This window comes from Euphorbia lathyris, chromosome 9, assembly GCF_963576675.1.
Source record: "Euphorbia lathyris chromosome 9, ddEupLath1.1, whole genome shotgun sequence".
Classification (NCBI taxonomy): Eukaryota; Viridiplantae; Streptophyta; class Magnoliopsida; order Malpighiales; family Euphorbiaceae; genus Euphorbia; species Euphorbia lathyris.
In genome coordinates this window covers 67916575-67932977 of record NC_088918.1, presented here as the reverse complement: position 1 = coordinate 67932977, position 16403 = coordinate 67916575, and the positions used below count along the sequence as shown (strand labels likewise).

The following is a 16403-nucleotide window of genomic DNA, read 5'->3' as shown; positions in this document are numbered from 1 at the left end:
TAGGATAAGCAAAACGAATTTCTTCTTTTGTATGTCTTTTCTACATTCATGAACATAACAAAATATATATGGGTGTTCGATTAGAACTCAACCAAGTAATAGCAATCAAGATAGATTGCCTCTAATTAATCAACACAAGATCAAGGAGAAAAAGAAAGAGATGAAATCAATTGATTCGGAAGCAATCGGTGGAATTTCGTCCTCTACTGTAGTGGTCGAAATTCTCAGTCTGCGGAAGAGACTAGGGTTAGCCGAAATTTGCTAATAGGAGGGGTATAAATAACCTCTTGTATCTAAACCCTAGTTAAATAGAATTAGGTTACTTAATAAGAGTTATATTCGGAATAATACTCTTGTTATTATTATCTATAATTATATCTAAATATAAAGATAATAATAACTTATTGATAGGATAATAATAGAAGCAATTTAATCTTATTAAACCTCCTAACTTATTTATCCTATAATTAATTTAATTCACAATCATAATCTGATTATAATTGTTTAAAAATAAATTAATTCCTTTATGTATTTAATACATAAATTCGCCCCCCTCATGTTACTAGGCCTTAGTGGACTCAGTTGGGCTTCCGTCAATTAATTAACATCTATTTCTCTTTTGGGTTCCAAGTCTTATGTGTGACCCATTAGGTTCTTATTGCTTCTAGCCGTATACAACTATTAAATTAATTTTCTCAGAATTATATTTAATCTTTGTATAATGGAATGAGTACGCGAACTGTGATTGGCAGATCCGAAACATTCCCCCAGAGCTATAAGAAGACAGGTTGATTCTATCGTTGACCTTTTCGTATTAGTTACAGTATAATTTGATCCTTTATCAACTACATCCTTGAACTGAATCTTATGACTATGGATAATGCCAAGTCACATATAGCGAGACGTTTGTTTTACTTGTACAGGCCGAGTTAACTCCAATTAGATAGGTTAAGTGAAATCTGCATTTCAAGTCTTAAGCTATCACCTTGCAAGGATTTAGAGTCAAGTCTTCCACAAGCGATCCTTGGATGTATCTCCCATTTATCAGGAATGACAAATGCTCAATCCAATATATAACTATCCTGCAATTACTTCCTATGATACCCAACGTCTGACGTTCACATCCCAGAGTCATCTCTGTTATGGATCGTGTTACAACAGGATCAAAGCATCACATTCCATAATTCAGAATCACTAATTAACATTCCTTTGAGTCTGAGGATTACTTATACCTATTAATACCAATGAGATGAACATGTGACAAGGATAAATCTACCCATCCTGTTATCTCAAGTCGGGTCCCCAATCCTAATGAACTCCCTTTCATCGGATCCATGTAACTGTCCAGATATCTGCATATCTGAAGCTTGTGAGATCAGCTCTCTGTCTCGATAGAAGATATTGTTACATGCAAGTCTCAGCAGTGATATGTCAATCATTTTTCTAAACATATTACTTGACTTGGGGTGGTTTTAAGTTTATTAGTTTATTATAAAGTTTCGTCTCACTTTATACTTGTATGAACACTTTATAATCACTTTAAACAAACTTAGGGATTTCCTTTTATTAGACTTATTTAGTTCTTTAAAAGAGGTTGTCTTTATATAGTTTACGAAACCATATCTATTTAAAACAAATGATATAAAGAACACTTCATTTACATTAAGTTTATATCCTAGAACAATTGTCTATAGGACACTAAACCCCAACAATTGGGAGGACGGGACTCAAGCCACATCGTGGATATGGCTTCTGTTAGGATCCACCTTGTTTGTCGACATGAGTGGCGATAAGATCAGACCGTCCCATCTCTAGGAGGTTCACGGTGGTGTCAGAGGGACAGTTGTACGTTCTTGAGGGTCTGCTACACTTGCCACCTTATATCGGTAGCTGAGGATAACGAGTAGAAGAGAGTGCTCGGGTATATATGGATGTTTGACCCTCCTCCAGGCGTGGATATATGAGTATTTTTCGGTGTTCCAGTCCTATCGACTACCACTCCATATTCCAGATGATGCTCCCCGGGCGTGCAGATGGGAGGTCGGGACTCCAGACAGGAAGGTCGCCCGACTCGAGACTATTCGTGCACAGTTGGACCACATGACGACAGCCGAGGTAAAATAATATTTTATAACTTGCAATAATTTACTTAAATAAATATAATTTCTTATTTTCATGTTATTATATATTTTTTTTGCAGGAGACGTGGTTGTCATATGGTCCAGTCGCCGATGAAGATCAGCTACGAGTGTCCTACGTCGGTTGGATACGGTGTAGAGACATTGTTGAGCCATATATGCCCGATCGAGTCCTATGTCAGGTCGGTTATGTTCAGCCTATCTCGACTAAGCATATTAGACCTGATACTGCATTTCGGCCATGGAAGTTTCTATCGTACAAACTCGCGCATTCATCTGTTACAGTTGATGATATTTGATGGAGATTTCCATCGACTTGTGGGGTTGATCGGAGGAGATGTTAGCCAGTTGGAGCCGATCCCACTGCTTGTGATGTCGGCTACATGGAGTGGTACAGACGATATTCACATTCCCGTCTGCTTCGTGCCCCTCGGGATGCGTCGGTCCACCATTCTCGCTCCAACAGTGAATATGTAGGTTTATTATTATTTTTTATTTATTATTGTTTTACATATGTTTGTTTCTAATATTTAATTTTCTGCAGTGGGTTAGCCGTTTGGCAGGCATCGCTGAGCGGACGATCTCACGCCTGGCCGATCAGGATGAGGAGGCTCTACCTATTATGACTGATGTGGAGTAGTTTATGGAGGAGTCGCACTGGGCGAACTGATATCTGTTATAATATAGTGAAACTTATTGTTTTTAACACATTTGAAAACATATGTAATACTGCCTGTATATTAATTAATTGTAATATATAATTATTTATATTTAAAACTAAAAGATTAATATTCAAATTATAATCCGCAATAAACCACTAATCCGTAATAATTCAAATTATAATCCGCAATAAACTATAAGGTTGAAAACTTGTTTTTTTTCTCTCCCAACATGCGGGTGTGAGGACATCACGCCTCGCCATATGGTGAGGCGTGTGGCTATCCCACTCCAACACCTAAAAAGGTATTTTCATCATTTGGGGTGGTTAGGGTGGGAAATTGTGGCCGGGAATAAGAACACCCATCAAAGAAATAGCAACTTAAAAAATAGTGAAAATTAACTTTTGTGTTATTATTAATAATAAATAATGGTGGTAAATGGATAGATTTTTTAATAGGGAGAGCGAAGACTTTTCAGGGTCTTCATCGGGAGAGATTAAATTAAATGAAAAATAATAAAGAAGATGACACCATTGTATGCGTAAGCCAAACACAGCAACGAAAGCTGACGCCAAAACAATCGTCACTAAAACGACTTCACCTCCCAAAGAATCCGCCACCGACCCCATCATCATCATCACCAGTACCACCATTTCCACGGTTGCTCAAAGGAATCATTTTTATTTTTTTATTGCTATTTTATTTTTCCCCCTTACCCAAGAACAGTAAGAAACGTCTCTTTCTCCCCTCTTTCTCCAAGTGAAAATTGAAGCTTCCACCCTAACCCCCCGTCACATTTCTCACGTGCCCTTCAATTCATCATTACCCATCTCCTCCTTCTAATCCCCTTTTTCTCTCTTTGATATCACACAATCGAACAATAGAAATAAGAAAGACTTTACCTTTTTTTTTGTTTTTGTGGTACTTTTTCTTGTTTTGGTTTCACTTAGTGGGTAGAAATCTTGGATAGATCTGGTTGATTATAACTTTTTTTCTTTTTTTGGGATCATTGCTTTGTTTTTTCTTGTAATTTACTTTTGGGAGTAACAATTTTTGTGCTGTTATTTTCATTTTGAAGTTGAAACATATATGGAGTTGTTGTTCTTGCTAAATTTTTGGGTCTTCTAGCATGTTGACTTGGTGGTCTTGGAAATTCAAGTTAGAATTTCCTTCCCATGTTTGTTGTACTGTAATGAATTATTCAACAGAAGTTATTTGACTTTGAGTCCTAGACTTATGGTGGTTCTGATGAAGGATTTCAATTCATTTTCGCAGAAATTTAACAACTTTTGTGTGTAATTGTATGCATATACATCATGTTGATTTTTCAACTGAGTGATCCCAATTTTGGTAATTTTCTGTTTCTGAATGTCTCATTTGCTTTGTTTTTTAGATTCTCAAAATATACTTGAAAACCCCTGATTTGTGTAACATAAGGATATTGTGTTGGTTGCAATTTCTTTGATTTTACCTAATATGTAGATTTTTTTATTCAAAAAAATTGAGAATTAGTTAGTTAGTTTGTACTATGGATCAGAAGTTTGATCTCAACAACCTACTATAAAGTCTCAGGTGGTGAATGAATGGCTAATTTTTCTGAGCCATCATCATCTTTGAGCTTTACTTCTTGTTCTCACCAATCAAATGGCTCGATTAATCAAAACATGTCAAGCTTTGATGCTAGGCCTAATCTTGAGGTGGTTAGTTTAAGCAAGCTTAGCTCCAATTTGGAGCAGCTATTGCTCGATTCGAGCTGTGATTATAGTGATGCTGAAATTGTTGTTGAGGGAAGCCCTGTGGGCGTTCATCGATGTATTCTAGCTGCTAGGAGTAAGTTTTTTCAGGAACTATTTAAGCAAGAAAAAGGGTCTTCTGTAAAGGAAGGGAAGCCTAAGTATTGTATGACTGATCTGTTACCATATGGAAAGGTTGGACATGAAGCATTCCTGATTTTCTTGAGCTATTTGTATACTGGAAAACTTAAGCCATCTCCAATGGAGGTATCAACCTGTGTTGATAATGTATGTGCTCATGATGCTTGTAGACCTGCAATTAGTTTTGCAGTGGAGTTGCTGTATGCTTCGTCCATATTTCAAGTGTCAGAGCTTGTTTCTCTTTTCCAGGTTAGTGGATTGTATTATATGTAATGCTATACCGAGTTAATCATTTAAGTTAGGATCATTGTCAACATTTGTTACTTTGATTTACTTGCACATGGTAGGTTTTCATAGTTTGATGCTAGTGGTGGAATTGAATTTTATGCTTTCTGCTCATTGCTTACTGACGTGCCTTTTCTAGCCGATCTTTGTGCTATATATAGTTGAAAGACATGAAGAAATTTAGTATGCTGTTTTTTATTTTGTTTTTTGCATTTTCATGATGTTAGAGAATGATGAGGTATCATTTAAGTCCAGGAATTCTGCTGTGGTTGAATGTTCTTGTTGGCTAAATGTTCCTGCTGGGGTGGGGCCCCTTAGCAAGCTCCGAAGATTAAGTTAGTTGTACGTGTGAGGTACAAATCTTAGAGAAAGAAAAAAGAGAGAGTTAAATTAATTAACCTTGTGTCCCCTGAGGAGAGGCATTAAAGCTAATATATAGGTTATGTAGATGGTGAAATGTCTTGTCTGAAATGTACTTCTTTATCTGCCATGACGGCTAACGATGGGATGGGCCTTGGCTTCCATCCATGTAGAGAATGGGCTGCTATGGGGGAGGGGTTGTCTCGTTGGGCTTCCTAGGTGCGATGTGGTGTGAAGCTACCAGCTGTATCGGAGATAAAAACTATTCTTAGGTCTTACCTGTCAGCTTAAGCTTTTGGATCAAACAGGTTGATGATATGGTATCAAAGCCTCTAGTCCAAGTGGTCGAGGGTTCAAATTCTGACAATTCAATTAGTTGATCGGAATTTCAACTCATTTGTTTACATCATACCAGAGCCTTGTATTCAATGTTGGGTCACCTATAGATATTTACTTAGGAAGCTATTTGGCTCGATATATATATATATATATATATATATATATATATATATGAGAAAATCCTATTCCTTTGAGGTACTTCTTGCGGGTGAGTTAGGCCTTTGTTTACACATCCAAGGTCCATCTTTTCCATTTGATTTTTTCCAAATGCATTAATAGAAAATACTGTGAATGCTAATACTGAAACCATATAACTAATTGGGGATTTTTTATTATATATGTTTCCATTTTCCATTCATCATGGCATGTTCTATCCTTATGTTATGAAGGCTTCGGTAGTTAAATAAGGAGACGTTATCAAACAAATTATATTCATTTGACCTGGTTTGCCGATTTTGACATGATACTTTACATGTTTACAGAGACGCCTTCTTAACTTTGTCGATAAGGCTCATGTTGAGGATGTTATCCCAATCCTTGTGGTTGCTTTTCACTGTCAAGCAAACCAGCTTGTTGCTCAATGTATGGATAGAATTGCAAGGTCTAGTGTTGATAACATCTCGATAGAGAAAGAGCTTCCCTATGAAGTTTCAGAGAACATCAAATTGCTTCGCAAAAAGCCCGTTTCAGATGATGTGGAAATGGAGGTTGTGGACCCCTTGCGCGAAAAGAGAATCAGGAGAATACACAAGGCATTGGATTCTGATGATGTTGAACTTGTAAAACTTCTGCTGACAGAGTCTGATGTAACATTGGATGACGCCAATGCCCTTCATTATGCTGCAGCTTACTGTGATCCCAAGGTTGTGTCTGAGGTTCTTGGCCTTGGCCTTGCTGATGTTAACCAGAGAAATTCTCAAGGTTACACAGTTCTCCACATTGCTGCAATGCGAAGACAACCATCTGTGATAGTTTCTCTGCTCAACAAAGGGGCTTGTGCATTAGACATAACATTGGATGGGCGAAGTGCTGTTAGCATCTGCCGAAGGTTAACAAGACCGAAAGATTATCATGCTAAAACGGAGCAGGGGCAGGAAGCAAATAAGAATCGGCTATGCATTGATGTGTTAGAAAGGGAAATGCGGAGAAATCCGATGGCAGGAGATTCTTCCATCACTTCCCATACAATATCTGATGATCTGCACATGAAGCTTCTCTACCTGGAGAACAGAGGTATTATTTTGTGGACGGTACTTTTGAACCTGATCACTTATCTTTTTGCTAAAAGCTTGTATTATTTTGTTTTATTCTGTAACAACCCGTTCTGAGGTGGTGGCGTGAACATGCTGCATTGGTTAGCTGAAGTAATATTCAATTGCTGTATTTGTATTGCAGTGGCATTTGCACGATTGTTCTTCCCAACCGAAGCCAAAGTTGCCATGGAGATTGCAAATGCTGAGACGACTCGTGAATTCGCAGTTGTTTCTGTATCAAAAGGCTCGAATAAGAATTTGACAGAGGTTGACTTAAATGAGACGCCAGCAAATCGCAATAAAAGACTTCATACTAGGCTGGAGGAACTTATGAAAACAGGTACTTGCTTACAATAATAAAACCATTATCCGGTTACTTTTTTATTTAATGAGTTTCGTGATTGTTGCATTTTAAGGTGTTTGGCTATACATTTATACTGGTTACTGAAACTATTTTACCCTCGCCTTCTCGTGAAATTTTTAACTGATTTCGTTGATTTGGACTTCAATATTACAATAATGTGAAGTTCAATTATTTTTACTTCAAAAAATGAAGTTTAGGAGTCATAATGTTAGTAGCACAATGTAATTTAACTGAGATTGTGACACAAATCAGATTGGTGACAGTTTGGGAATTAGGACAAAACTTAAGTGAGACTTTTGCTTGATGACTGATATATTTCTATAATTAGTCTCATATAAGCTCTCTCTGTATATTTTTCTGGTGATGGCAGTGGAAATGGGTCGACGTTTCTTCCCTAAATGCTCGGAAGTGCTGGATAAGTTCATGGAAGATGACCTCCCGGATTTGTTTTACCTGGAGAAGGGCACACCAGAGGAACAACGAGTGAAAAGAATGCGATTCATGGAACTGAAAGAAGACGTTCAGAAAGCGTTTAGTAAGGACAAGGCGGAACATTCCCGGTTGTCAGCTTCGTCGTCTTCGTCTTCTCTAAGAGATGGGTCTAGTAAGAAGCTCAGAAAATCATGAGGAGCAACAACATAACATGTATGTATAATATCAGAGTTGAATAAACCTCTTTGAGGTTGCTTTGACACAAGGGTTTCAAGTTTTGGCATTGCTTGTATAATTTTAGCAGAAAACTGACTTTAGTAGCACAAGTGTAGATGTTGAAGCCATTGGCCACTGACTCGCTGTTTTTCTATAATTCATAGGAACTGTTCTTCAGTTGCTTGCAAGAAAGAAACTTGCAGAAATTCATTCAGATTTTACAATTAAATAGCAATTTACCCCAGTGAATGTCATAAATTGACAAGGTTTTCTCTAATTTCAAAATAGATTTTAGATTTGGAGTTAGAATGGCTTTAAATTCGACTAAATATAATATTTAGATTTTAATTATTCTTTTGTCAAAAAAATATAATTTATGTAAATTGTTTTTGATCTATGATAACATGAAAGACATGTATTGTGGAGATAATTTGATTTATAACTGACTAGTAAGAATATTTATAATGTTAAGATAAAATTGATCAAATTATAACCGAGAAGTAAGCTTATAATGTTAAGATAAAATTGATTAACTGGCATGATAATACCTTATCCATGAACTTAGATCATAAAATATAGACCTTTTAAATTGGCTCTTAAGTTAAAATTTGAAGAGGAAGAGTAAAAAATCAACTCCAACAGTTTCTTAATGGCTCCTCAAATCATTAAGAGTTTCTCTGTCCTCTCTGTTAATAGAGTACCTCTCTCCAACTCTTAATGCCTTCTAACTTCATTTTTTATTAATAATTTATTATTAAAAAGTCTCTCTCCTTTCAGCATTGGTAAATATAATAATCATTAATAATTTTAATTATAAAATAATAAATAAGGAATGAATATAAGGAGTATTGGTAATTTATATTATTTTTAAAGAGTGGACTAAGAGCCTTTTGAAAATGCTCTAAACTATCAAAATCATCAATTAGGTCCCTGAACTAAGTAAAATCATCAATTGTGACTATTTGATATAAAATATAATAATCTCTGTGTTGGTTCAAAATGGGTTTAGAAAAGAGAATCTAAAACTTTTCAACTCAATTGGAGGTTTTTGTTTAAAATTGGGACTCAATTGATAATTTTTTGTTAGTTCAGAGACCTGATTGGATTGATGGTTTTGATAGTTTAAGGTCCTAATTGACTTTGAAGCCTTAGTTTAGGAATCCAAATCTCTATTATGCCTAAAATATATTACTTTACTTGCAGGGATAGAATGAACAAAAATGTTGTATAACATTTAAATTCAATATAATTCTGAATCTTTTACTCGGATTTTATCCGTGTTCAACTTAACTAGACAACACAACAAGACAACACAACAGAACACTCAACCAGAGTTCATGACTATATCATTTGGTACCTTATACTTTACAATGAACCTATTGCACGCCTCAACTTGAGGTTTTAATAACTAATACACATTTAACTGTGTGTTTAAATGCTGCCATGGCAAGTTGAGTTTATCCACTTTCTAATCACGCTTAGACTCGTCTAGCCTTAAACCTCTCCTTTTCTTGCCGCTGATCTCCTCTCTTATTTCATATCGTCTCTTCCCATTTCCGGCGATTTCTTCCCCTTTCTCGGATCTCCACTGCTTTCTGAAGATGCATCAACAGCAAACAGTAAACAACTGAATTAAACAAGCTCTAATTATTGCTTTGGGTTCTCCACTGAGGATTAACTTGAATAACAAAGTTGAAATGGAAGTTCTAGTTTACGACACAACGGAAAAAGATGTCTAAACTCTAAACTACAACCTTATAAACTTCCATCCATACTACAGTGTGTTTTAGAAGACAAAATTCAGATGATCACTCAAGAAAGGAGATGTTTTGTCTCCCAAAAGGCTGCTGCTTAAAGATAGTATTAGAGATGCAGATATGCAAAAGAGAAAATAGCAAAACCTTTAATGAAAAATCGGTCCAGATGAACACAAACTAAACTACACAGTGTGAGGTTTAGATATAAACAACCTCCCTTTCAAGTCTAAAGGGAACCGTGAACACGCGTAGATGACACTATATTATCTAGAACTGTAAATTTCTGACACGATGACACGATTTACGGAGACAACCCGCTTGACACGATTATCATTTGCATTCATATCAAATATATCCCTAACTAAATCTGTTGATATAACAGGCATTTCACAACGAAGTTTAGCCTAAACTAAAATTATATAGAACATGCCCTGTAAATTTTGAACCAAATCATGTAAGATACTAGATCAAGTGCTCAACCTATAATCCTTTACTTAAAGTGTGTGTGTAGAGTCTATAGGTTAACCATTTTAGAACATGTTTAAGAGTTTAAGCTGCAAAATTTAAATTTTGATGTAAAGGAAGGAAGAATCAGAAGTCTTACCTCCAACATTTGCTTCAAACACTTTCTCTTATACCTGCAAAATGTTCGCAAAATGAAACAAAACAGCCCCAATTTCACAAGAATCCATAATGTTCTTTTACATTTTCAGTTGTGAAACTGACGGAATCTAAAAATTAGTCAACGCAAGAACTCAGTTTTTCCACATAAAACTTGATGTTTATTTCTCCTAGTATACCTGGAAACCAGATTGGTAATTTAACCTTGAAGTTTTATGCATCAATTGATATGAAGAACATAGATACAGAATTCAACAATCAACACTCATTATGAAAAAAGAAAATAACTTAGAAAAACACCTCAAATAGAAGGCATAAAGCAACCTCCATTTTAAAACTTGTAACTTGCCCCGCCTGCCTGATGGGGGGCAAATTATTTTTGAATAAACAGGGCAAAACAGGGCTTTTTAAATAAATAAATAAATAAAAGCAAGAATGTGGTCAGCTCAGAGTGGTTAAGCCAAGCAACCCCATAAAAACAGTAGGAGTGAGCAAAACCGATCCAAACAGAACAGCACCAATCCGATTTATAGTTCGGTTTAGTTTGTATTTTTCATGGAGTTCGGTTTGGTTTTAAACCAAATAAAACCAAACCGAACTCAGTTCACCATTTGTTAATAGAAATTTTTAAATTTATTCGAAAATTGAATGGCTAATTAGACATATTATGGTTGTCAAAGTATTATTATTTAGTATTGTCATGATTTGAAAAGGACAACATTAGTATTATTATGGTTGTAAAAGGACTAGATAATAATTTTATTACTTAATATAATTATAATTGTAAAATGATATTAGTAGTATTATGTTTATAAATTTACAATATGAAATTAGCATTAGTCTTGGGTAGTATGTTTAAAATGAACTACAAAATTTTAAAATCAATTTTTTTTTCAATCCGTTCAGTTTATACCCAAACCAAGCCGAACTGTTCTGTTCAGTTTGGACCGAACCAAACCGACATGTAATTTGGCTTGGTTCAGTTTAAAAAGTTTCCTTCTATTCAAGTTCGGTTTTGTTCATGCTCACCCCCAAAAAACAGTGAAACAACAGCCCCATTTGATCAGCAAGCAAGGCTATAAACCCCAGGAAATGAAAAATATACACATGCAGATGAGGGAGAGCAACATCTCAACCTGCAAAATTAAGAATACTATAAATATGAGGAAATGGAAATTTCATAAAAAATTCAACTTAAGTACAGAAAATATATCTTCAACCTGACTACACTAATTGTTGTCAAACTAGTCTTTGAGCTTTAAGCATTAAGATGATGCACTTCTCAATTTTTTCCACATGACAGGACCATCTGGATGAAGATCCACAAAAAATTTTACAAATCGCGCATCCGAACTAGCAAGGATAGTGCCCAATGACATATCCCGTTTTATTGCACCTCTATCTCTTAGCCAGACATACATAGCAAATCTATGATTAATCCTTTTAATATCATAGCATAAATATGCTGGGAATGCTATCAGTGAAGTAAGTGGGAAGCAGCTTTTCAAGCAATCAATCTTCTTTTGAATCACATCCTTGGTCTGGTTAAGTCCCATTGGAACTTGTTTAATCAAGCTTGACACGGCATTGGAGTCCAAACCAGCTTCTACGAGACAATCAAACCTCTCCTGTAACTGATCTGCTCTACCTCGAAACTGTTTCAAAGCTCTCATTATCTCTTCGGAGTTTTCAACATAACCTAACCTCAACAAGAAAGCTGTTCTCTCCATTCTTATCCTATGAAAATCCTGAGATAGAATATGTTCACTGCGTTTTAGTTGCTTTTTAGAAGCAATGCTGAAAAATTTAGACGGGTTTTGCTTTATGATTTCACGTAAACTATCCTTCTTGATCTTCAGTTCTGAACAAACAGTTTTACCTCCTTTCAAAGAACACAGACACAGAACTTCCATATGGCTAGATAAAATATCTGCAATTTCCTCTGTTTCCATTCCAATGTATTCAAAAATCTCCAATGCCCGTAAAATATTTTTCGCACCCTTAGCAGACAATAGATCCGGATTATTTATAATCAATGAATAAACTACATTTCGATCTAGACCCAATTTGAGGAATCTGCTTAACAATACATAAACCCTTTTTCCTGAATCTTCAAGGACTAATTGAGGGATTTTTTTGAACAAGTTATACAACTGCTCATCACTATAACCAACTTTACCAAGAAAATCAATTGTAGCAAGTACATTTTTCCAGTTATAAGAGATTTTAGAAGACAAATACTCTTCAATCTGATCATGCTCCATTCCTAATCTATTTAATTTCTCAAGAACGTTAACAAAATCCTTATCAATATCACTAATTAATAAAGAAGGGCAACTAATAGCAAGCTTAACAACAGTGCCTCTGCTTAGACCCAACTTTTCATAAGCATCAAGTTTCAAATGTAATGAACCGAATTCATGACTGAAAATCTCTCTCGCTTCTATATAAATCTTGCCAATCTTACTACGAGGAACCCCATACGTGCACAACACGGAGAAATTCTCAAGCAAGAGATGATCATCACTCAAAAAAAGCAAGTGGTGTGGAAGAAGTGAAGAGATTTCAGATGGGCGCAAACCCAAACTCTCAAAGAATGGCTCAAACTCATTAATTGGATGATATCTGAGAAATTTACCTAATGAACGAGTAACATCTTCGTCATCGTCAATCTTGGAGAGCAGTTTCTTAAGGAAAAGAGGTGAATTCTTGCTAATATGCTCAGCATCCGTGAATCTCAAGTTCCTAGTGAAATGCAAGTAATTGAAGAGCAATTTTTCAGCCTGGGTAATACGACTACGAGATCTATGGTTACCAAAATTGGTTTTATGTGATTGAATCGATGCAGAACTAGATAGTTTTGGATTTTGGACTACATTAGTACTGAAAAAGACTCGAAACTTAAGCGAAATCGAAGATGGGTTCGTGGTGGAGAAGTGGTTTTCACTGGCAACAGGAGAAAAAACGGGGAAATTGTTGAGTTGAGCTATCACCTGGGATAGTTTAGAGACCCTACGAGAGATTCTGGGTAATACCATTGAATCAAAGGAAACGGAGAAATAGATACAGGAAATTATGGTATGAAGTTGGGTTTGATCGAACAATTCTCGCAACAGAACATAAATCCAAGAGAATGTACAACAGACGACGTTTAATCGCAGAATTTCTTGAGCTCAGGTACGAAAGAAATGTCTGGACATTACAGAAGACGGGGTTTGGAACCCTAGATTAGGAAGGGCAAATTGGTCCTTGCAAAACCAATTTAAAATATTAAAAAGGGAAAGTTCAAATAAATCCGACGTGGTTTCACTAATTTTCAGATAAAGGATTGTGGTTTACTTTTTTGTCAAAACGAGCACTGAAGTTTCACACTTTTAATAATGCTATTAAAACTATCTTTAACGGTCTGAAAATGAAAATTTTCAAGAATTAAAGTTGTTCAATGTCATATTTTCTGTGGAACTACATTTTCGATTTTAGAAAATCATCTTTTTTGGAACTTTCTCTCTCTAAACATTAACTTTATCTATCTTTATCAAACATCATCTAAATAATCTCGAAATAAAAAAGTTGAAGAATTAAAGTTGCTTAGAATATTAGTAGTTCTTAAAATATGTAATTTTTGAAGTTGTTAACGGTGATTTTAATAGTATCAATCGAAAAAGTCCTTATTTTGTTAAAGTTGAAAACCTTAGTCCTCGTTTTGACAAAAAGTAAACCATAATCCTTTATCTGAAAATTAGTAAAACCACATGGATTTTATTTGAACTTTACCCTATTAAAAATAATAAAAGTGTAAATTTGATCTAACTTTTTCTTTACGATGTTTAGATCTAGTCTTAACATTAAAAATAGTAAAAATTTGTCTTTAATATTTTCAGCCCACGATAATTTTGAACCTAAACAAAAACGATACAAAATTAGGTTATACTTACTTTATTTTTAACAAAAATAAAACTTTGGCAAAGTAAACTTATCCAATGGTAGAAAAAACAAAGTAAGCATAAAAGGAACCCAACGATACATTGTATAATTTTGAACATATATATAACAAACCCCATAAAACGAGTTAAATAGGTCCACACCAAAAGCATGAGTTTAGAATTTTGCATATTATTTGAGTGGAGTGCATCTTCATGAAGCCACTTTCGATATGTTTCCATATCAACATCCAAACACTTAAGGGTGGCACTAGAGGGATGAGAGTGACATGCTCGAGTTTCTTTCCATTTTCCAGTTCGTTCCACGAAATATTTGCTACTCGGAGTACCACAACATAGTATGATCCCCGTTCACGTGGCTCCTCCAAGCTTTTAGTAGAAATGGGTGTTCTCGAACGATTTACGAGTGTTGTTTGCTAGATTGCATGGAAGCATGGGATGATAGACTCATAAATTTTATTTGTAGCGTGCTTTTTCTCATGTTCTTGCTTAGTCTCGACTCCCTCGACACTAAAGCTCAAAACTCTCGACTTGAGGGGTCCTTTAATGTTTTTGTTAGCTTTAGGAACTACCTTAATTATAATGTCGTGGATTTTTATATCTTCCTGTTTTGAACTTTTTTACTTTTTTTTAAAGATATGTCATCACAATCCTTGCGTCTCTTTTTACTCTTGTTGGACATACTACATGTATCATGTTCAATTCTAGAAGTGTTGGGAGATTCACTAAAGCGTTGAGCTCCGGCTCCAAAATTAGTAGCCTTCTCAAGAATCCATTGCCTGAACTCCTCTTTTCGGGTTTGACAACATGTATTGTTGGCTCCGTTATATGTGAGGCATTCTCGTTGACACATATCTTTTTTCTTCTTTCTTTTAAGACTTAGTGCATAAAGGAAAATCCAAGGTCAAACAAAGGACATGGTTAAAAATAAGACAAGAAACGGGTAAGGTTAAATATCATATGGATAAAAATCATGAATTCAATGCATACCTTCTTTGGGCTCCCTTAACTGTGGCTCTGTGACCCCCCCCCCCCCCCCCCCCCCAACCCACCCACCCCGGATCTGGGGGATTCGAGGCAGAAGATTTGGATAACCTTATGTCTTTTTTTCTAGTTTGGAGAGTTTGGGTAAAATAAGGAGCAATAAAGTCATTGGCACCTACAAAATCGTTGAGGCCACTTTCAAAGTCTTGAAGGTTGATCCTATCGTATTCCTCGGGCAAGGTGAAGTCAACTTTGGTCAAATCAAGATCCAGGCACCAATCCATCTACTCTTTCTCACTCGTGGTACCTGCAAAAAGCAATCAAAAGTTAGACCACTTGATCAAAGAGGTTCTGATACCATGTTATAGAACCAGTTGAACTAAAAGCTCAAACTGATAGTTAAAGGTCCACTTCATATTAATACATGACAACGCCAATATATAACCACTCACAAGTCTCATTTTTTGCTTCGAGCAGAGCCCTTCTAGGTTTACGAGTACCTAAGTCCAAGGAAGAGGGTTTTTAGTTTGTAAGAAATGGGAAAGGTGTCTTATTTCTCACAATAAAACATTTATTTCTCCATTCGGGGAGTTCATTGGCGGGTTTTGAATGGAAGGGGCAGTTCCATGTTTTCTAATGTAAATGACACGATTTTTTATTCTTTGTAATAAAGAGTAGTCACATTAGAGAGACGGTGACTGCATCTTTTGCACCAACAGTACTAATACATGGATACCAGCTGAGACCAAGCGGTGGGTCCTATTTGCCTCGGGCTATGCCAAGATCACGAAAAACTTTTTGAAAGAACAACAACAATGAAACTCGAAAGGCGTTATTAGGCATCTAATTATTCGCTCAAATCTCAGGCCCTAGAGCCTTTAATACACATGCCCCTCAAACTCTATATACAATAGCTATTAAATTCATATCCTCCAACATTAATATATTGTCGACTTCATTAACGGGGAAGAGCTTTTTCGGGGGTATATAGGTGATGGAAATGCTCGAATCTATTGCCCACATACTCCATGGCTTTGTTTCAATTCACAATTTTCCATTGGCATCTTCATATAGCGTGTTTAGATCAATGTCAGCATCCTTAAAAGCCTGAGAGCTACATACTTAATTATGGTCGGAAAGGATGTCCTTATATGGTGGGTAGTAATATCTAATATCGTTA

At 35.7% G+C, this 16403-nt stretch overlaps 2 protein-coding genes across 2 annotated transcripts; one reads left to right on the top strand and one right to left on the bottom strand.

The window, feature by feature from the left end:
• Positions 1 to 3511: 3511 nt before the first annotated feature.
• Positions 3512 to 8164, top strand: LOC136205154 (BTB/POZ domain and ankyrin repeat-containing protein NPR1). The gene is made up of 4 exons (XM_065995644.1): positions 3512 to 4920; positions 6138 to 6888; positions 7051 to 7248; positions 7643 to 8164. The coding sequence occupies exons 1-4, from the start codon at positions 4381 to 4383 to the stop codon at positions 7897 to 7899; spliced, it is 1746 nt and encodes a 581-aa protein (XP_065851716.1). The 5' UTR covers positions 3512 to 4380; the 3' UTR covers positions 7900 to 8164.
• Positions 8165 to 9143: 979 nt separating this feature from the next.
• On the bottom strand, positions 9144 to 13521 carry LOC136206243 (transcription termination factor MTEF18, mitochondrial-like). The gene is made up of 4 exons (XM_065997215.1): positions 11519 to 13521; positions 11328 to 11434; positions 10282 to 10315; positions 9144 to 9515 (listed from the first exon to the last, which is right to left on the bottom strand). The coding sequence occupies exon 1, from the start codon at positions 13334 to 13336 to the stop codon at positions 11564 to 11566; it is 1773 nt and encodes a 590-aa protein (XP_065853287.1). The 5' UTR covers positions 13337 to 13521; the 3' UTR covers positions 9144 to 9515; positions 10282 to 10315; positions 11328 to 11434; positions 11519 to 11563.
• Positions 13522 to 16403: the final 2882 nt, after the last annotated feature.